General features: G+C 40.7%; 1 protein-coding gene and 1 long non-coding RNA gene across 2 annotated transcripts; one reads left to right on the top strand and one right to left on the bottom strand.

The window, feature by feature from the left end:
* Nucleotides 1-4774: 4774 nt before the first annotated feature.
* LOC127143563 (uncharacterized) lies at nt 4775-14752 on the bottom strand. The gene is made up of 3 exons (XR_007815111.1): nt 14622-14752; nt 7582-7713; nt 4775-6298 (listed from the first exon to the last, which is right to left on the bottom strand). It is a non-coding gene; the product is annotated as an uncharacterized LOC127143563 (long non-coding RNA).
* Nucleotides 9271-21529, top strand: pah (phenylalanine hydroxylase). The gene is made up of 13 exons (XM_018697261.2): nt 9271-9436; nt 10849-10968; nt 14654-14837; nt 16371-16459; nt 16938-17005; nt 17999-18195; nt 18592-18727; nt 18819-18888; nt 18975-19031; nt 19308-19403; nt 19914-20047; nt 20135-20250; nt 20944-21529. The coding sequence occupies exons 1-13, from the start codon at nt 9371-9373 to the stop codon at nt 20985-20987; spliced, it is 1377 nt and encodes a 458-aa protein (XP_018552777.1). The 5' UTR covers nt 9271-9370; the 3' UTR covers nt 20988-21529.
* The last annotated feature ends 852 nt before the right edge of the window (nt 21530-22381 follow it).

Genomic DNA, 22381 nt, shown 5'->3' with positions numbered 1-22381 from the left:
ACAAAAGCTGACAAAGCCTCTCACAAAACACATAAAAATACCATTACAAGGGCTTTCATGCTGTTCTAAGGAGAGCAGCCCTGCCCACTGCGTGCTGCCCTTTGTCGGCAGCGGGACCCAGAATCAAAGAGCATTGACCTGCGCTGGCTCTGCCTGGTAGGCCTGCAGGCAGTCCTGCCCTGACTCCAAATCCTGGTTGCCATGCCATGCTGAGACACCCCCCCACCCTCTATCTCCACTCCCCCCTCTCCTCCTGCCCCCCGGTCAGCTCCGTTATTTCCTCATCTCATCAATCTGTCAGCTAAGCCCTTTGACACGCAGCACAATATGGTCCCAGTATTTCTCAGTTCATGCCCTCTCTTTCAATATGGTTCCAGCATTTCAAGATTAGTCAGCTCATCCATGAGGTCTGCTCCCCCGGTCCCTCAGGACCACGGGAGGGAGTCAGCAGCAAATATAGTTGCTATTGGCGATGGCAGCATTCAGGCCTGAACATCAGCCAGAGATATATTTTAAGTATTTGCACATTAGAATTAATATTGTCTGACAAACGCTGATCAGATCTATGTGGAAACTGATTGAAAGTTTCACAACAACAGGTGTGTCAACAGCTGTAACTTCTCCTGAGATCTGATCTGATAAACAGATAATGAAAGACGATGATACAAAATATGTTGTCAAAGATGACATTATAAATACTTACAATATCCTTATATCTGGTTATAACTACTTTATTATGTGTTACAAACAAGTTATTACTTTTATTACTATTATGAAGTATTAACATAATAAGCCATGTCCACATATCAGGGGCCATACCTACTGTATCTTCTGTCATACTGCATTGTGCAGATCAAATTTCATTACATCATCCTGACAGAGATATTAATTTACTATATTTGTGTTACAGTGTCCTGGTAAATTTCATGATGGACCTGCACACATGTCACATATACAAATGTGACATAAATAACAATGTTATTTATTTGGTTTATTTGATAGTGACTGACTGAGAACAGTTATCTGATTCAAGTATTACAGAGTGCTAATTTGCAACCCCTGTCACTTGCTTTTTACATTTACAGAAGATTTCTGCACAGAGCATTTATCTATATGTGCAAATAAAATCAAAAACTAATGGCACTCTCCAGGCCTGCTCTGGAAACTGTGGCCACCAGATATGAGGTAACTCTAGTTCCTCAAATCTTTTACGTAATCCTGTAAAATCCAGCTGAAATGATATTTTAAGTAAGAGTCGGTCACCTGTGCATATGGCCAACAGTTTTATGGAGAGAGGGAGGTGAAAAGAAAAGAGAGTGTGTGTGCATATTCCTGTTTTACCGCTGGACTGGACTCACTCAAGAACACACCATTCAATTCATTTTCAAGTAAGGATGAAAGGAAGACTCCAAACTATGCATGTAGTCTATTCACTGCTGATGCTCTTTAAAGAAAGAAAAAAAGACAGGAAAAAGAGTTGGAAATGGGTGGAGGGGGTGGAGCGCTGCATAAATTTTACATACACAAGGCAGCAGACAAAGTGATTGTTGCTTCCCCAAAACTTTTTTTTTTTCTCCTCCAGAAAACACTTTCCTTGCTGAATAGGCACCTATTAGTGACTCCATTATGGGCACAGGGCTCTTGAATGGCTCCTCACTGTGCGTCTTTATCATAGTCAGGCCGTGAATACAGGCAGCCCCCCTCCTCCTGCAGCCCAACCAAGCTCCTTACAGCCTGTATTGATAGGTGCTGTGGTGCTGGTGATGATGGGTGAGGCGGGCGGGTGGGGGAGAGGTGGGCAGCAACTCTCACCCCCTGTTGTGTGCTCCAGGTGTGGTGGGTTAAGCGTAGCACTCCTCAGCCTCTATTGTGCTGCAAGCTTTTTCTTTACCACTTGTTCCGATTAAAAAAGAAAAAAAATGGATGCAGTGTTTTACATGCATTAGCTGATCTCCATAATGCCATTCCCCCGCCCCTGCTGCACCCCAAAACAAGTCAGGCCTGCGGTGAATCGCTGTACACCGCCTCAGAGCCCGGTATTGTTGCTGGATTATTCAGGAGTTAGCTGAAAGAAAGACAGGGAGAGTGGGGTGTCTGTACTTTATCTCCAGGGGAGACAGGGGCTAAAGAAGGAGCTTCTTTAGAAGCGTGAGTTACTGCGGCGAAAAGCCCAAAAACACCTGCAGAAGACAAGCGCAGGGAGGCCGAGGCAAGGAACCTGCATTGTTTGTCTTTACTTTTCTTGTCTCCAATCCGAGGTACTGTAAACTATTTGTCACAAGTTGTGTCTAATAACCTGTCACAACATTATCACCTCGCTCAGTCTGCACAAACATCGCTGCACTGACAGACCCATCAGATTGTGTGTGCTGTTTCAATCAGCAATCCAGGGGAAAAAAAAAAAAAGCAGAGAGAAAAAATATCTGTGTATGCGTCGGTGAAAGCACGACTCATTCAACTTTGAAGTTATGTGTGTACTCACAGTTGAAGGAGGGAGACACAAGAGAGTTAGAGAGACTTTATGATGAATATGGAAGCATTGTTCAGCCATGCTTACCTCCACAGGGAACCATCTGCTCCCTGTCAATGCATCACCTGCTCGTCTGAGCCATCTCCACGGCAACAAGGGGTGGGGGGGATTAGGAGAGGTTATGGCTTTGATGGGAGGGGCCGTCACTGGGGACAGAGAGGAGGTTGATTGGAGGAGGAGGAGGAGGAGGTAGGTGGGTGGGTGGGGGGGCTGATGGGAGAGAGGCGAATGTCGTCCTCTGCTGGGGGAGAGAGAATTACAACAGAGGTTTCCCAACATGTATTGTTGATACACAGCACATCAACATAAAACAGCATTTGGCACAGTTTAAATGTTAATATACTACTGAATGCTTCATAGGGTCACCTACAGTGTTACCATATTTAAAGGCAGAATTAAAACTGGCAGTAAAGCTCAAGGACACATTTAAAGGGTCACCTCACCCAAATTACATAATACATTTTCACACATAACCTCTAGTGGTATCCAGCCATGCTGACATCTTTGGCTTTCTTTGCTCATGTTTTGAGTTGTTTGTCTCTGAGATTTCTGCCTCCACCCCAACATAAGAGATAGTGAAAAAAAAGTATATTCAAATTAAGGAGCCACATCTCTTTCCAGAAGCAGTGTCCCTATTACTCTGGATGATTCAGAGACCTAGGAAGGAGATCAAGTATAAACTTTTGATCTCCACCAGTTTTTCACGTGAAGTTCAGTTTACTTGTCATTAGAAGTGTAAAAACGACCGAATAACTCGGATGTCATAATTTTTATTTTGGCTTAAGCTTAAGATCAGAGAGAACAGGAAGCCTGGGTTATAAACTGTGGTAGAGTATGATCCATACTAGGGAGAAAAAAACCTCAATATCTCATCCTCTGCTGCCTTAATTTTGAATCACTAAAATGAATGCCGATATTTTTTGTACTATGAATGCATTTTCATGCAGGCATCGTAACTAATGGGCTAGCCCCTTCACTGAAAAGTTACATCTGAATGCATTTTTATCACCACCAAATTATCTGCCAAATATTAAGACACTCCTTCATAAATAATAAATTTATTGAGTGATTTCTGTGGACTGAGGAGGTGATCTAATGTCACAGATCCATTTTTCTGTGCCATCATCAATAATTTTTGTAATGTAAAGAGGAATTTATTACTTCACACCTCTGTGAAATTCTTATCACACATCATAAAAAACGTGTATCTACAGTGAGGAAATGACTCAAGTGTGATTAGCAGCTGCAGAGTGACAGTCCCTCTGTGTGTGTTTGGTGTTGGCAGTCATGCAGGCCACCAGGTATTGTGTGACAAGCAGCGTGAATGTCGGTCAATCACAGAGTTCTCATTAAGTCTCGTGTTCCTGTGCCTACAGTACAGTGTACGTTCTGCTAGTGACGGCTGGGCAAACACAGACCTGAGGACAGCTTAAAAGGCAATCACGCAGGAGGTGAAATACACCTGAATGCGTCAGAGAACAGTGTGTGGAAAGGTTTGGGAACAACAACATTCAGGACAGTAACATGAGCCTTAGTTCAGCTAGTTTAGTTTAACACTTTTAACTGTTTTTACTGAGTGAAGAAAAATGTTTGTTTTAAACTCTTTGGCTACTGTAGCAAAACCTGGGAAGAGGAAGTAAAGCAGGTCACTCAAGAAAGAGATTCATCCACTTACTTCAGGACTCCAAATGAATTTAATCCCTTGGAGCTTACTCAGTTTAACTGAGTCTAAATTTTACTTTGCCATTTCTGATTATTTAACATTCATATTTAGCATTCAGAAAAACTTTTCCTACTGAGTTACAGGTTTGGTTTGGCTTAGATCTGAGGTGGAGACAATGAAACCTAGCCTTGAATAGTCTGCAGGTGTTACTCTTAGATTGCACAAGGTCACAGTAACCTCCATCCATCAGACGGTTGGGGCCAATTGTGTGTATGTGTACTGTTACCCTTACATTGGTCTGGTCAGGACAGGACCCCCCCCCACCCACCCATTTTTTTTTTTTTATCAATCACACTTCTTACAGTCAAGGAGCTGTTAGCCACACTCACCTGGAGCTGCCCTCCACAGACTCTGGGTGACACAGAGAAAGTCTGAGTGACAGGTGAAAGTGACCACAGCCCGCAGGGAGGAAGCACCTTTTGTGTTTGGTCAGAGAGCCGGGGAGGGCGGTGACCCGGGTCCCCCTGCTGACGAGATCATCAGCCTGAGGGTGGAAAGTCACTGGCAGGGAAAGCAGGGAGGGAGGGAGGGAGGGTCAGGATCGCTGTCTATTTACATCATCAATACCCCCCCCCAAGCAACATTAACATGTAATCCCCCTCAGTTAGGGACCTCAGCTCTCCCCCTCTTAAAACAAACTCTTGAAAACAACGCACCAATCTAATCTTCATCTTTACCTCATGTTGTAAGCTGAGCCAGAGAGCGATTACACAGCATTCACCTGCAAGTAACACAACACTTCCTTGTTATCTGTTGCACATTCTGCCAAGGTGATAAAACAGCTGTTGAACCCCATAAGAGCATTTACAGCACACAGTTAATGTTTCTGTTAACTCAAATAAGCTCAAATTAGGAAGGGGGCATGAATACCTGTACAAAATTAGATGTACCAAATATCATGCCAGTCTGTACAATACTAGTTGAGATATTTCAGTCTGGGCCAAAGCAGTGGACTGACCAACACTGCCATCTCTAAATGCAACCCCTGCATGGCTCTAGGGATACTGGGGCGCTGGGCCCAATTTGGACTCTTTCCCTGGATGAGATGTTGATCCTGGGAGAGTTCCTGTCAGGGCCACGTGTAGCGGGGGACCCGGCCAGAGGAAGGGGGTGACTTTCCTGGGTGTAAAATTCAATTATCCAGCGGGTGAGCGTGTCTGAGCGTGTCTGTTGTCAGCGACGGGGCGGACGGCTGCCCGTTCCCAGCGTGCGACAAGGGGGTTAAGAACCACAGAAAGGCCTCCATTATCCCGAGTGAGAACGGCCCATGTGGCTGGCTGCACGGCCCCCACACTCATTCACTCCCCTTTACAACAGGCACTGCCGAAAAGCCTCAAAGTTTCATTCTCTTTTCTCTGCCCCCCCATCCCCACCTCCTCCTCCTCCTCCTCCTCCCCTCTCTCTCTTGCTTTCCTCTCTCAGAAAAGAGCCTCCACAATGCTGCTGGAAGGCTGGAGTGGATTCTTCAGCACCCCTGTGGACAGTGCACATGTGGACAACATTCACAAGATGTCTGTCAACTAATCTATTAATCAACGACGTCTCATGAAAGCACAATTAGGAACCGCACAACTCTATAACCGATTATCATCTCTAAGCACCCCTGCTACTTCCTCTGCACAGTGCTGCTCTGTGCTGGAGTCAGTTTCCTCGTCCAACTGCACTTTTTCCACAACAATTATGAAAAAAGCTCGAGTTACATAATCGTGACAAAAGCAAAAATTGTTTTAAACCAGGACAGCTGCAGCATGTAAAAGAGCTCATTCCTTGCAGTCTGAACCCGTCAGACAGTAAAAGTGACTCGCATCTGGCTGATCATTAGTGTGAGAATGGACCTTCAGTGTGTGAATAAGACTGAGGTCCTATGGAGAGAGCCATTGTGGAAGCACACTGCACCACTTCTTGTGATAAATGAGCAATTGTCTCCATCACCATTAATGACAGTAAATGACGCAGTGGGGAGCTCTCCATCCACTGTACAATGTGAGGAGGACATGGAGGAACCCTGGGAGTTTTATATGACATCACGTCCCAGATGGGTCCATCTGAAAAATACAGACGAGACGACACACACAGAGGCCCACTGTGAGTCTGTAATAGCAGAAAAAGAGGTGGTTTCTACTGTATGTTTATGTGCACTTCAGTTATGCTAGCAGTGCAAAATTTATGATTTGGTTGAAAGCAGTAATAATATTTTGGTAACTTGGGGCAGAGGAACAAGCTGTAAATGCAACACTGACATATTATTACTTTAGAAAGTTGACATGGGAAACAGTTACCTCCAGCAGACATGGAGCAACATTCATCCAGAATGATATGCTGCATAATGTATTTGTCTCTGTATCTGTATGTTGTTTATTAAATTTGTAATGTTATATATTTTAAGCGTGAAACAGAAATACCTGTTAGTGTCAGTAACTTCAAACTTTCTACGTAACTTTCTACGTGATCAGTCAAAGACTTGAAGTGCAAGTGCATCTCTTTCTACCTCTGGCCACAAACTTATCAACCATAACATGGCATGGCATAAGCTACAATAAGTTTCTGTCATGAGGTAATTTGTAGAAGAACGTTTGGGTCATCCAGAAGGTTAATACTGCTTGAACATTTTTTCTCAACTGGCAAACAACTTGATTGTTTAAGTGCTGCTCTGTGTGCTGGATTGGTTGTGTTCTCTAAATATTATCAGACCTGCACTGCCCTCATGTGGCACCTGTGGATCCCCTCAACATCAGGTGTGATGATGGGAGCAGAGGCCTGTACTATTAAGGTTGTTATGCTCTAGTTTCTAAATTTCCAATTTCAGTTATTTTAATTTGTAACATTATTTGCATACCACTGTATAGGTTGCCTTTATATTTTATCATAACTTGCTGCCAGGTTCAGCTTTCCAGGGAACCAGGAGTTTGTCAACCCTGACTTCCCTTGATAATCCTGAGTGAAACCAGAGTAGGTTAAACTCCCTTCATAGTACAGGCCTCAGGTTTTAACAGAGGGTGTTCCTGTATTTTTATTTATCCGTATGTTTTTTTTTTTTTTTTTACATTATGTTGCTCATGTCTTTTTTATTGTTTTTTTATTTATAAAACTACCAAAAACTGAATTTACTTTAAATCTAATTTCTTGAAAATCAAATCAAATTAAAGACTACTATTACTTCTTAATTATGCAATTTTATAAACAGTACTTACATAATAAAGTCTACAGTCTCCATAAGACCATCTTAATTCATCAACCATCTCAATTAATTTCTTTCTTTTATAAAAAAAACTGTGTTAGGGCTTTCATCTCTGTGCTCTAAACCAGCTGACAGAGCCCCATCACCTACCTGTGAAACAAAGGTTTTGTTGGGACCAGGGTTCCAGGTAAGAACTGTCTTGTCCTTCCTGAGAGCATAGACAGGTGGTGTAGTTCTTCAAGCCACACAAAGCCTCCCATGGGCCATGTTTCCAGGCTTCTCCTGATGAAAAAAATAAAGAGATGTTTCAGCTTTCATTTTGAAACTTTCAATACAAATAAATGATAAATGTCATTTTGCTTTTTTGGTAATAAATATGGACTCGTTTGGAACCACTAACCCCTACCAGAAGCTGGATGCCCCTACTGAAGCTGAGGTGTCACCAACTGTGGATCTGTGTGCAATCGCCTGACACTCTCTGAATATTTCTTTAAACCATCCAAGGAATCTGAGGATAATCATGCATGAGAGAAGCTGCTAAAAAGCTTAGAGTTCAGAATTTCCATCTAAGGCACACTGCAGACTGGAAACCGCTGAAACCACCTTGATCACAGTGGAGTTTGGCCACACCTTGTGGTACAAACCGGTAAATTCACAGCCTAAAGAGCCAGAGTGCTCTTCAATAGTTTCCAGAACTTTCCCAGGTATCATACACATAAAGTGGCAGAAGTTGCTGAAACAGCTGCCCCTCTCCACCAATCAATTAAACAAAAAAAATCTTATTAAAACTTGTTTTAAAATTGTTGTTGTGGTTGCAAGAGTTGTTTTTTGAATAATTTTGAGAAAGCTTGTTTATGCCAAAGTCTTGTTAAAGCAACATTATTTAACTATTTTACCTTAAAGTAACAGTTTCAGAATTACTTTGATGATTCACTGATTTGACACCACCCTGAACACCTGTTCTTGCTGTGTAACTCTGGTGAGCAGGTGCGATCTCTCTAACTGAGTGATAGTCAGCAGCTCAAACTGCTGGAATCAGGCTCAGCAAGTTCATAAGATCTTCTTTAGTGTGATTGCATCTACAGTTTATATTCACACAAGTGTGGATGTTATTTGTTACTGGTGTTATTTATTATGCTAAGCTAATCAGGATGATGTCTTTTTACTGGTAGGTCATAGTGTCAGGTATGACACAAAGGAAAATGATAAGTGGGTTAGGTCAGTAAGTTTCATTCCCCTGGTGAAACTTAAATATACTAAAGATATTTATGATAAGCCACCAAAAAATCAGGTAGATTCTCTACTTCTGTTCAGATTTGTCACATTTTAAATATAAACCTATAATTAGGCTATGGTTTCTCTGAGTTTGATGATGGTGTGAATGCTTTTTAAAATCTTTTTCGTATTGCAAAGTATTAACTAATTAACTCCTCTGGTCTAGTAAATCCCTTTATGGTTTTCCACGGAGCCCTCTTAAGTCCCGTAAGATGATCTGTGAAAATGGCCATCCACAATTTTTCTTTTTTTTTTTTTTTCTTTTAATCCAACGAATAGAAAAGTGTTTAGCGACTGTTCCGGTGTTAATTCCACCTGTAGTCAGGTAGGTCAGGCTGCACAGGCGCACAAACGCAGACAGGTATCATGGCAGCAGCTGCAGCGGTGATGGTTAAATCACAAAATGTTCCAGCAGAAAGTCCGCATAGCATACCCAGCGGCAACCTCAAACCAGCGGTGGACAACAAGAACCAGATGTGCCATTGTAATTCCGTTTCACAACAACCGTCCCGTGACAGGCCGATGCAGGAGGGGGGTGGGGGGTGTGTGTGTTGTGTCACGTGACTTTGCGTTAAACCGGAGAGGTTATATAGACAGAAACTTCAGCTAAACTCACAGTTCAGCATCAGCACACACTCAGATTGTTTACCTGAAGAGCGAGGAGATGGACGCTGCATACAAGAGAGTCAATGGAAGCCACGAGGCAGAGACAGACGACCGAGGCACAGGGGTAAAACTGATTTCTGTCTCTGGACATGTTATAATATCTGCTACATTCATTTAAAATGCCTTTGCATTTAATTTGTTTTTTACTTTCAGGAACAAATTCCTCATCTTATTTGTGTTCCTTTGTCAGGACAGGTTCTTTTGAAGCAGATAATAGCAAATATTTGCATATAATCTTTCATCTACTAATTGAGATCAGTTTGTTTTGAATGCAGTTACAGTAACAGAGCCAGTAACAGAGCCAGTCATGGCTGGAATATTCCAGGTACAACAGCAGACAAAGCAGCAGCAAACTGCAAGGCTGCCTCAGTGAATAGAGCAAAACAAACCAAAAAAAAAAAAAAAAAAAGGCCCCATGTATACAGGCATTTGTACAGACTGAATATAAATAACATCCTCATGGTCATAAAAGTTTGAGATGAAATAAGTAGTCCATTAATCGATTAACTCGATCAAAAATGCCAAACATCACTTAGCTCCAGATTCTCAAATAATGAGGCATTCTTGCCTTTGTTTTGTCTAATGTGGTCATAAATTCAACATATTTGCTTTTCCATTAGTTTGACACAACAAGGAATCTGAAGACTGTATTTTTGGCTTTTGGGAAAGTGTGACAAGTACTTTTATTTATTTTCTTACATTTCATGGAGAAAACGTTTACTAAAGATTAATCTGTTGTGGAAATAATCATTTGTCTGAGCCATAATAAAAACCCTCTTGTTTTGATGATGAAGAAATGCTTTCACTGTACTGAATAACTGCCAGGACTGTGCAGGAATTTCTTCATCTGTAAGATATTCGGCTTCTCTGTTACACACGTGCAGAAACTTTTATTTGAAGGTGCTAATGTTCTTCCTCACATTTGTTAAAAATCCTCTGATGTGTGGAGCATGTGGTCATTGCACTGCTACTGTGGGGGTCAGTGTCTAAAGGTTAAAGATGTGAAGGTTTCAAAGCTTTATGATCAGACACACAGCGCAGGATGTCACAGCTTTCAACCAGATGTCATGCATTTTCTCTCACATGTCGCTGCACTTCAACCCAAACCCAAACAGCAACATAATGATAAAAATATCTCAGATTTACACATCCCCTTAACTAAGACGTGGGGTTTTGAAAGCTTTGTGTGGGTTTGTTAGAGTTAGGTAGATGATGATGCCCAAGTAGCAGCCAGGGCTCAGGTTGAAAACACATGGTTTTCATCAAAAGATCACAAGGAGAACAAGCTTACCTATAAAAATGTAGTATCCCTCCCTCTCTTTTGCTGACCTCTGTAATAATAGTGATATAAGCTGCTCCCCCAGGATGCTGCTTGTATTTAAAAAGTATAACACACATATAAAACTCCATAAACTTGAGTACAGCTCTGCTTTTAAAAGCCTTGTGTCTTTAGCTTAAATATCTTCTTCTCAACAGAGGAGAAGGGGCTCCATGTACCTGGAGGAGGAGACCAACAAGAAGTCAGAGGTGATCTCCTGCATCTTCTCCCTGAAGGAGGAGGTCGGAGCTTTGGCCAGGGCCCTGCGGCTCTTTGAGGTAAAACCTAATGTCTCTGCTGACAGCACATAAACATGCACCCAGTCACCCCAGCAGTGAGTTTCTATGCTCTGTCCTAGTGACCATCATGAGCAGTGATAACAGTCTTTGTCATCTATCATTAGTCATCCCCTGAGCCTATACATAGTAAAACTTTAATGCCCTCGCCCTATCTATTTATCTATCTCTTCCTCTCAGACTATGACATAAGCTGCAAGGTATCATATCACAAGAGAACTTGGTCTGAATTGGCCCAGGGTGGTATGGTGCAGACTGCATTTCTTCAGGATGCTGAGAGCAAAATTACAAGAAGGCTCCCCCTCAGTAAACAACCAACCAGAGAACGCAGGAATGTTAATTTAGTGATGGGGTGGTTTAGTCTACAGGGGGTAAAATTAACTAGTCTGTGGTTGAAAACACATTTTCAAGTTTTCCTCAAGTGGCTAAAATTGAGTGTAAATGTAACCTCAAAAAATATCTTTGTTGTTTTATAAGGCAGCTTTGAAATGCATGAGTCAGAGGAATCCATGAAAGATCCATTTTCCAATTATGAAAGAGCTTGCAAGAGAACAATTAGACTGCATGTTTAAAGCAACACAATGTAACTTTGATAAGCAACAACACCCTCTGCAGCCATGAGTGATAATAATAATAATAATAATGGAGCAGGAAGTGCTGTCGCTGTAACAAACACACCAAACTCTGTTCATAATTCTTGATATTTTCAAAGTTTCCTGTCTAGAAATCAGAGAAGAACGCTGAGTTACATAGGGCAAGAACAGGCATTCAGGGCGCAGAGTGGAAATGACCTATTACAAATAAATGTACAATCAAAATTATTCTTATGCTGTTGTTTTAAGGTAAAATAGTTACATAATTTTGCTTCAAAGGAATAGTTAAACATTTTTGGGCTACAGCCAGCAGCTAGTTATCTTCAAAACTGTACAACTGCCTGTACAACTGCCAGTGTAGCTCTGTCCAAAGGAAATAAAATCTGACTACAAGTACCTCTAACCTCTGTTAAATGACTGCAAAATAAATAAATTAAATTAAATTAAAATATTTCTCAAAATGTCCAAACCATTTCTTTGTAACAGGAATGGTCTGATCCAGACGGACAGATACGATGAGTGGATCAAGCTTCCTCAGGTCTTTCAAGTACATGAAGTTATTGATTAACATTAAACAAACCAAGCAACATTAAGAGAAAATATTTTTGATTTGAAATTCTTTAGATATTAATATATTACAGCATCATAAGATCTAGTACATGATTTTAAGTTACCACATTAAGTTCTAACAGTGTTTGGGCAAAAAAAAGGAAAGCAGGTTATGTCTATGACTATCTGTAGTTGTTTTGGTAGAGTTTTCATATCCTTCTCTGACCCTTTAAAGAAGAAAACTAAACAAACAGCTTATCTCAGATATTTGTATCAGTCGTGTGCAAACATGACAGGTGGCTCTTTGATCCACTCACCTCAGCCTCCTTCTTACAAATACTTCTGTAAGGTAATTTAAGTGAAATTTCTTATGTAATGGCTAATTTGACTTTAGGAGCACAAGAAGGTCAATGTATCAATGTGCGTAATGTTTTTTTAATTCTCTCGAATCGATCTAAACTGCCTGTGTGTACGTGACTGAATGAAGGATCAAAGTAAACACTGGTTGGCAGCACCTCCATTGTTTAATCAGTGATGTCCTATTAAGATTTGAGTTTACTCTTCTCACAGGCAAAACACAATAATATGGCTCCCAGACATTTTGCCGGACACCAACATACAAAACATTCCAAGAAAAACAAAATGTTTTAAATTAAAGAGAAACAGTTTCTGCGAGGAAATTCTTTTCCTCAGACATGTGAGTTTCTGGGGGTGGAGATGTGGGTGGGCAGATCATGATCGATACCAAGTATGTGCCAAAAGCTGTTCTCCAAATGCAGCTGTAAACATCAGGATCCTCTTTGAACCTATGAGCTCCCACTTTCCCGATCCTCCCCCTGCTCCACCCCCCCCCCTCCTCCTCCTCCGTTCTCCTCCTCCAGATTTTCGGTGAAACAGGTCAAATGACCTCCACATCCAACATCAGCACACTCCTCTCAAGGCTATGTAACATGTGCTGATTCCCCTAAAAACTCAGCTTTAAAGAGAAACTTCTGAACTTCTTCCTGTGTTCTCTAACAAATTGAAAACGACTGCTCGGCTTGACAATGTGCTAGCATTTAGCCGAGCAGCTGCAGCACCGACCGTGTTCATTCTCATCTTGTGAATGCCTAATCTCCATATTTCATCGAGAAAGTCGCACACTAAAACCACCACGCTGTTTATCCGTCTGAGACTCAAGCAAAGCATGTGACATGGCAGCGTGGTGTTCATGTGACGAGCCAGAGCCACAGGCCGACCTTGACCTTGCTCCGCAGCGGGGGCGACAGAAGGGTGAATATCACCTGCACTGTGGTGGAGGGACGGCTCAGAGGGGTACAGAAATCTGACAAAATGACCCCTACATCCCGCTGGGTTTAGGATTTAGGACTGGCTATGTTAAGCTGGACCAGGCCACCAATGGCACACATATTGAAATATTTCTCTTTCTGCACAGAAAAAACAGTATCAGTAAACTTTCTTTTTTCTCAGGACAAAACCTGGCTCCAAAACTGGCAACTATTATTTAACTATTACTTTTTACACTTGACTACAGAAACATATTAGAATTTAAATATTGCAATCCTAGAGCTTTACCTTTCTGTTCATTGCTGCTAAATGCAATGAATGAATTTGTGTAATTGTGTAATAATTACTTACTACTGTAATTATTTGTATCTAGACTAGATCTCCTCCTTTGATAAAGTGATAATATGTTGAGACAGCAACGGTAAATCTGCTGATAGTGAATAGATAATATCACATCACAAAAAGCAAGTCATCTTTTCTTTCAAATGCCAACCTGGACTCTATCTTTGGTCAAGGCTGCATCACTCCTGGGAGACACAGGACCACATGGACCTTAAAAAAGCTGTTAAACATCGAATGCGATCCAGATGGAGGGAAACAGGAGGGAACCTCCTCTTTACTTAGCCTATAGTAGACAGAGAACAACATACACCCTCTCCCTCCCCAAAAGCTACATAAACAAAAACACATTTTTGATGGTAATTACCACCTTAAGAGCACGCTTTCCAACACGAGCCGGGGCCTCTTTGTGTTTTGGACATTAAGAGGAACTTGTGAACCATGTCCAAAAAAAGTCTGGAATCTTCCCAAGGGTATTGTGTTCATGCCACATTGATTTATTTGACAATTTTGCACTAAACCGTTACAAGATGTCCTGAATGCCTTCACTATGCACGTCCTGTCTGTCTGGCTCAGTCTCAGTTTGCAGAGAAAGAGTCCATGGTAGTTCTTATAGGAGGTCAGGGTGGACTCCAATAAGTCTGATAAATAATAGTCATCAATTTAGTAACCTCACACCACCCTCTAGTGGTGGAACAAAGATAGTGCCAGAACTCACTATAGCAAAAATATGTGCACTATATATATATATATATATATATATATATATATATATGTGCACACACACACACACACACACACACACACACACATATGGAAATAACACAAGTATTGCAAAACACCAACAAACATTAACTCAGGTCTCACCAAAGTCTCCTCTGTTCCCTCTGTTTCTGCAGGACAAAGGCATCAACCTGACGCACATCGAGTCCCGTCCATCGCGGATGAACAAAGACCAGTACGAGTTCTTCATCAGCGTGGACTCCACCTGCTCCCAGGCCTTGGATGAGGTCATCGACGGCCTGCGTACACAAATCAGCGGCCACGTGCATGAGCTATCACGCAACAAACAGAAGGATACAGGTTAGACAGTGTGTGTAATTGTAGTGAGGAGGATGTGCACTGAACAAGATGACTATGCATCCTCAAAATAATAAAAACACTAAATGTATTAATGTCAAAGCTCAATATGTTGTGTGAGGAGAGTTTAATTAATTTAATTGAACATAACAAACTATAAAATAATAAAATGAGAATAAAACTGGTCCATGTAGGACTACAGTTTACCCACATCTCATCTGATGTATCATACTGACTAAGTAATCATTTCTTGTCACAAAATAACTGGTTCCAAATTGTTTCTAAAATTTTAAGACGTATTGAAATTCAATTTATTATACACCTCACTGTCACTGATATATATTTCTAACTACGCCAAACTGTAGACATGCTAACAGCTCAGTGAAGCTGTACTTAAGCACGTTAGTGCTCTGAGCCAAATGCTAAAAATAGCACACTAACATACGAACAATGACAATGCTAACATGTTTAGCAGATATAGTTGTTAAGGCATTTCAGTCTGGGGGAAAGTGGTGGACCGACATTGCCGCCATCCCCAGAGCCACACACAGCTGAAATTTGTCATTTATGAGCACAGTGATGGGCGGTGGTTTATGAACCCCCGTCCCCCCAGCCAGACTGAGTAATGGACAGCTAGCGTCGCCGATGAGACTGATGGCCCATCGCCCACATCTAGATCCCTTTATTAGTTGTTTCCAGAATGACATTAGTTTAGCTACTGAGGACCAACAGGCCTGGCATGAACAGAGGAGCTCTGTGTCTCAGCCCCAGACTAACACCAGGGAGGGAGAACATGCCAAGGTCATGGCAGGCTGAGACAGACAGGGCCACCATGGATCCTCCTTTGACCCTCACAGAGACACAGAGGTCTACTGGTCAGGGTCAAGTGGACGATGGGATATTTATGGCCGGTTTTGGAGACAGCCTGTTTATAGAGGAGCCTGGCAGGGGCCTATTGTCTTCCAGGAGCCTCAGGGTAGACCACACTGCACAAATGTAGATTAATGATTGGGCCCCAGTGTTTTTTTTGAGGGTCATAAATCCATATGAACTAGCAGATGCCTGTCGTGTACAGTTCTGTTGAGTGTCAAAATGCCATGGCACTGAAAAAAAATCCTATGAGCAAAAGATCAGACATTATCAATATCAATTCATCAGAAATCACACACATCATATACAGGCTGTAACTAAAAGTTGTTCTCATTGTCAATTAATGAATTAATTGTTTTGTTTGACCAACAATCCAAAACCCAAATTATTCAATGTACAGTGATAGAAAACAGAGAAGCATCAAATCCTTCATTTTCTGTTGACTAATTGACTAACCATTACATTAAAGGGCTCATAAAAAGATAAAGTAACAAACTATTTATACATACACCTATAAATACAATATATTATTTTTACTAACATTCTAAATTCTCCTTCCTCTGGCCAGTGTTCATGGAATGAATCCTTAATTGATTTGACCTGAATAAATGCATGTTGAATAAAAACATAAATTATCAGTGTTTAATAACTGTTATTATCCTCCAGTGCCATGGTTCCCAAATGACATCCAGGACTTGGACCGCTTTGCCAACCAGATCCTCAGTTACGGCTCGGAGCTGGATGCGGATCACCCGGTGAGGACTGACTCATCCATCACTGTCTGTGTGCTACATCCTGCCTCTGCATATGTGTGTGTGTGTGAATATGTGTGAATACGTGTCCACTCACGCCCACATGTCTTATGAAAGACAGGGCTGCGGAGATGACAGGCCTGCACTCTGCAAGTCTATTCTAATGGAAACTATCTAGACACACAAATTGATGTCATTGCTTTAATTGAGCCCCTATAATTATAGATAATTGCTCCCTTTTGCCACCGCCATTAAAGCAAAATGTATTCATCATAAGCTGAAAAACACTCTACAAAGGCTTCATTTGAATATGTATTTGCAAGCTCCTATTAGAGACGGAGTGCATAATGCTGTCAAAGGCCACAGGGTTTAGCCCTAGCAGAGGATTTCCACTCTTTGATTTAGCTGAGAGTGGCCAGGCTGCGATCATGAGATCTAACATGGCTTTCATTTGTGTTTGTGTATGTGTGTGTGTGTTAAGGGCTTCACAGATCCAGTGTACAGAGCCCGCAGGAAGGAGTTTGCTGACATCGCCTACAACTACAGACAGTAACTAGCCTTAAAATCTCTATTCATAATCTCCACACCTTTTCGCTTTCCCAGTATAGAGAAAAGTTACATAGGAATTTTTTAAAATATTTTAGCAGCTGTTCTGGCTGAATCAAAACAAAAATGGGGACAAATGACAGGGAGCAAGTGGTGGACTTAAAGGACCTTGGTCTTTGTGTGTGTAATTGAAAAGTATTACTCAGAACCACTACAAAGAGCAGCAAGCCCAGTGAAATGCCCACTGAGGTGAATCACATATACATAGCGACAAATAATGAACCAAGTCAGGCTTGTGCAGTCCATTGAGTGTGGCATAGAAGGATGAAGAACTTGACTGATTCCAGTAATGTAAGAAGTGATCAATTACTGTAAACTGAATTTTAAAGGTCACATAATTGTCCAATTATTCCACAAAAGAAATTGTACAGTACTTGAAAGGTTTTTTTGTATTGTGTTACTAATTGTAGGGAAAATTGGACAGTGTTAACACACTCTCAATTAGGAAATTTCCAATTACTAGCCTAGAAAAGTGCACCACAATATAGTTGAACATTGAAACATTTAGATAGAAGTGGAGAAGGCTATAAGCAAACATACAATTAAACAAAAATGGAGAATGATGTAATAATAAACAGTAAATAAATATTTGCTTAGATTTTAAATGAATCTATCAAACAAAATTTTAGTTTTTCTCTCTTAAATTTAACAACTGCTTATGAACCAGATCCATGAAAAAAATCATTACTAAATAGACAATAATTAGTTAATTTTGTAACCTGTGGACCTGCTACTAAGAATATTGATACTGTATAAGCAGCACATAACAATGGAAAGGATACAGGAATTAATATAGCAAATATCAAGAGCAATAGCAAGAGCAAATATACATAATATACATGTACATAAATATTCCATTAAAAGGTCATATTTGTCCCTAGAAGGTCTTAATACTAAACTCAACAAGATGATGATAACCTCATGTCTTTGTCCCAGTGGCCAAACCATCCCTAGAGTGGAGTACACAGAGGATGAGAGGGCCACATGGGGCACCGTGTTCAAGGAGCTGAAGACCCTGTACCCGACTCACGCCTGCCGCGAGCACAACCGAGTCTTCCCCCTGCTGGAGAAATACTGCGGCTATAGACAGGACAACATCCCACAGCTGGAGGACGTCTCCCGCTTCCTGCAGTGTAAGTCCTGTCTTGTCACTGGGGTCCCACAAGGTACATCTATTACGTCACTTATGTCAACTCCAGAGTTTTTTTGTTTGTTCGTATGTTTTCTTTTTCTGTTTTGAGTATTACATAGGTCTAAAGGGGTATAAGATAAACATATTACATTATTATAAAAAACATTTTCCTCTGCTTTTATTATCATGTTCCTTTTACCTGAGTCATCCAGTTCTTACATCATACACATATCTGAAACACCTCCTTATGCATTCGAGTTTGGAAACCCTCTCTGTGAGAAAGTAGGAGGCCAGAACTGATTCAAACACCCTACTTCCTCTTCCTCCCTCCCTCCCTCTCTCTCCTCTCTAATCAACACAACCAAACACTCACCCTCATTTCTCCCCTCTCCTGCAGCGTGCACAGGTTTCCGGCTCCGCCCGGTGGCCGGCCTGCTCTCGTCCCGTGACTTCCTGGCTGGACTCGCCTTCCGTGTCTTTCATTCCACGCAGTACATCCGTCATGGTTCCAAGCCCACATACACGCCTGAGCCGTGAGTTTCTGGTGTCTAAATTCAATCTGTGAAAGAAGGAAAAACATGTAACTTATATAATGTCGAAGAGTCATTTTTGTTTATAACACAGGGATATCTGCCATGAGCTCCTGGGACATGTTCCTCTGTTTGCCGACCCTAGTTTTGCCCAGTTCTCACAAGTAAGTCTCCTGTAGATCTATGTAACACATGACCTTCTCTAACTTTTTGTTTTCTAATCTATTTGCTTTTATTCTGTTCTGTACAGGAAATTGGACTTGCCTCCCTTGGTGCCCCTGATGAGTACATTGAGAAACTTGCTACTGTGAGTACTGTGTTTTTCTTGTTTCTGTATGAAACAGATGTTCAGTCTTTTAATTTAACCTGTCAATTTCAGTAATATCAGAAACAGATGTATCAAAACCTAAGCACAAAAAACCAAAAAACTATATGCGATGAACTGACCCTTTAAATCTCCTCAAAAATCTCTGGGTTTTAGGATTCTAGTAGAGTCTGTTGATCAACCCTCCACTGTTTTTTGAATTCTTGCTTGTGTTTGTTGTATAAATCACATTTTTATGAATCTTCTGCATGTTCTCAGGTGTACTGGTTCACTGTGGAGTTTGGCCTGTGTAAGCAGGGCTCAGAGATCAAAGCTTATGGAGCTGGCTTGCTTTCATCATTTGGAGAGCTGCAGGTAAGGGGTGAGTGGAGCTGACTCAAGTGTTTGAGTCACTGGCTCCAAGAAAACAACCTGTACATCACTGTAAGCAAGGCAAGATTACAATTTTCGGGCTGCCCACCTCCTGCTGACCCCCTATCAGTTGTTATAACATATGTTACATGCATTCAACAGCGGCAGCACAGGCAGTGGGTTAGTGGTCCAGTCAGATTCAGGTTTAATGTGTCAGTGGGGGAGTCGGCCTGCCACCCCAGCGGGGTGTGGGTTAAGTGCTTCATTGGGTAAGTGGCGGCTGAGAGAGAGAGAGAGAGAGAGAGAGGATTAACAGCTTTCCATCCAGGTCACAAGTTACATCAGCCGCTGTCAGCAGAGGATGTGCACTCTGCCACATCACAACAACAGAAAAGCCGAGCCCTGAATCATGCTGCACTTCCTGTGTACAGACGGCCATGACGGGAGAAAATGAAATCTGTGCAGTAAAAAAGTAACATTAAATATATTCTTTCTTACACTGTTTTCTTTCAGTACTCCTTGACAGAGAAGCCCAAACTCATGCCCTTTGACCCAGAAAAGACCAGCCTCCAGAAATACCCAATCACAGAGTACCAGCCTGTTTACTTTGTGGCTGAGAGCTTTGAGGATGCCAAAGAGAAAGTGAGGTAAGAAATTGTTATTTTAAAACTCATTTTTAAGTATATATGTACCATAACTAAAGGTTGCACACTAAACTTGTCTTTTGTCTGCAGAAAATTTGCAGGCACCATCCCCAGACCTTTCACAGTGCGCTACAACCCTTACACCCAGAGTGTTGAAGTGCTGGATAACACCCAGCAGCTCAGGAACCTGGCTGACACTATTGGTAGTATGTATCACACTTACATCAGCTATCAGCTATATATATTCTCAATTTTTGAAGCAGTTGTTTTTTTTTTTGTTTTTTTTTTGATGATCCCTTAAAATGAAGCAATGACTCATCATGAATGGTTCCGTATGTTTATAGGTTATAACCAAGCAGTAGCATCAGCTATTCACACTCCCATTTTGTGGGTCAGGTTTTCAGCATAGCACTTATTTACAGCGACATAAAACTGTATCAACTGAGAAAAACAAAGAAATCTTTTCTTTTTTTTTTGGTAGTAAAGATTAAATTTCCCCATGGGGTTTGACCTATTGTAAAGGTTTAAACAAGACTATCACTGAGTGTAAATGCAGTTATTTCATTTCTTTTTAATTTCTTCTGACTTTAGGAGAGGTGTGCTTTATTTCAGGCAATTTTTCTGAAGAGTAAATGTTTTATTTTTGCCTTCTTGTCCTTTTGATCATCTTGCAATCTCCCACATTTATCTTGACATCCCTAGAGCTCTTTGGAACTACTGACTTAAAGGTCTATGCTCATATTATGCAATAAAATACACAATGTTATTAGATTTTTTAATTTTATCAATGAGTCAAATAATCACTATGAAGACAAGATTTAGTGCCTGTTGATTCATAAAAACATGTGAGTTGAGGCTGAACTTCTTTTGATTTGATTTCGTTTTTTCTTTTCTTTTAGGTGAAATGGGGAAACTGTGTGAAGCCCTGCGGAAACTGGCGTAACTACACATGTAACCTGAGTTGAAGCACTTCTGATTGCCTTTTCTTTTCATTGAAAGAGTTGTTCATTTATTAGACTGCTGGCCTCTTACAGTTATGCTTAGCATGCTTGCAAATTAGCTTTGTATGTATTAAAACAAATATGCAGGTAAGATAATGACAATATTACTGTAATCCAATTAGTAGGAAAAGTTCTCTATGTATTTTTAGTTAAGTGTAGCCTATTACTTATGTAGGATAATAGGGACTGTGCCTGGAACAGCTAAAATGTTACTGTCAGCATTATTAGAGTAGAAACGTACATGTTTTTCACCGTATCCTATGTTACTTTAATGAATTTAAAACCAAATATGTACACACATAATTTTGCTTTACTGTAATGAAAAACCATTGCATTAATCAGATTTTTCTGTGCTTTTTGAACCTAAAAGTGTATTGAGAGAACATGAAAGCTTTCATTTTGCTTGGCTAAATTACTGTAAATGCTTTGTATATGCATGAAATGTTTTAATGAAATAAATAAATATTTCTAATCTTGGATTTCATCCTCTGGTCCTGTCTTCAATGTTTTCCCACTGACCACTTTCTGATCTATGAATATTCTTATGCAAAATTACAGTGGAAGAAGTATAATTCTTTAGGTACTTTTTGAGTGTTTTTATGCTACTGCAAACTTCTACTCCATTAAATTGGTGCTAGTAGGATGTGGTGTATTGTGATACATTAAACTATCCAACAATACATAAAGTAGCTTTGCTTCAACTCGACTTACTACAATATTAAACTGCTGCTTGCATGTTGCACCAATAATAACGATCCAATAACAGTAACCATTTAGAGTACTCTGGATTCTTTAAGTACATTTTGTAGCTAATATTTCTGCACTTTCACTTGAGTAAATTGTGTTTGCTTAACATGTTTTTGTTTTGTATTAGGGGCTTGAATTGTACATGTCAGACTTTTTACTTTCATCCCTTATTCAGCTGCCTCTTCCTGTCATCACTGCACGTTTTGTTTGTTTCATTGTTGTTTTGATGGCTAATGTGATTGAACAAGGGCAGAAAATTTGCCTTTTGGCTAACACTGACACATTTATAGTGAAGCTGATCAATAGCCTGTAAAATCAAAATAAATAAAATTTGATTCTCACTTCAGGACCTGTGCTAAAGTCAATGATCTGAATACAGCTCTAGTTATGGTTTTACAGCAGTTGATAAAGCATGTCTAAATAACTTTTAAAAACCCCATCATTAACAAAATAGTAAAAAGTAGATCAATGAAATCAGCCAGTCCTATTTTTTTCCGAGCATAAATTAGATCATGATACATTTATGTAACCCATTATGACCTGTTTTGGTTGAATGATTTTTTTGTGCAATCACCGTTGAAGTGGGCTG

The sequence above is a fragment of the Lates calcarifer genome, linkage group LG18 (genome assembly GCF_001640805.2).
Source record: "Lates calcarifer isolate ASB-BC8 linkage group LG18, TLL_Latcal_v3, whole genome shotgun sequence".
Classification (NCBI taxonomy): Eukaryota; Metazoa; Chordata; class Actinopteri; family Centropomidae; genus Lates; species Lates calcarifer.
This window is presented reverse-complemented; position numbering and strand designations above follow the sequence as displayed.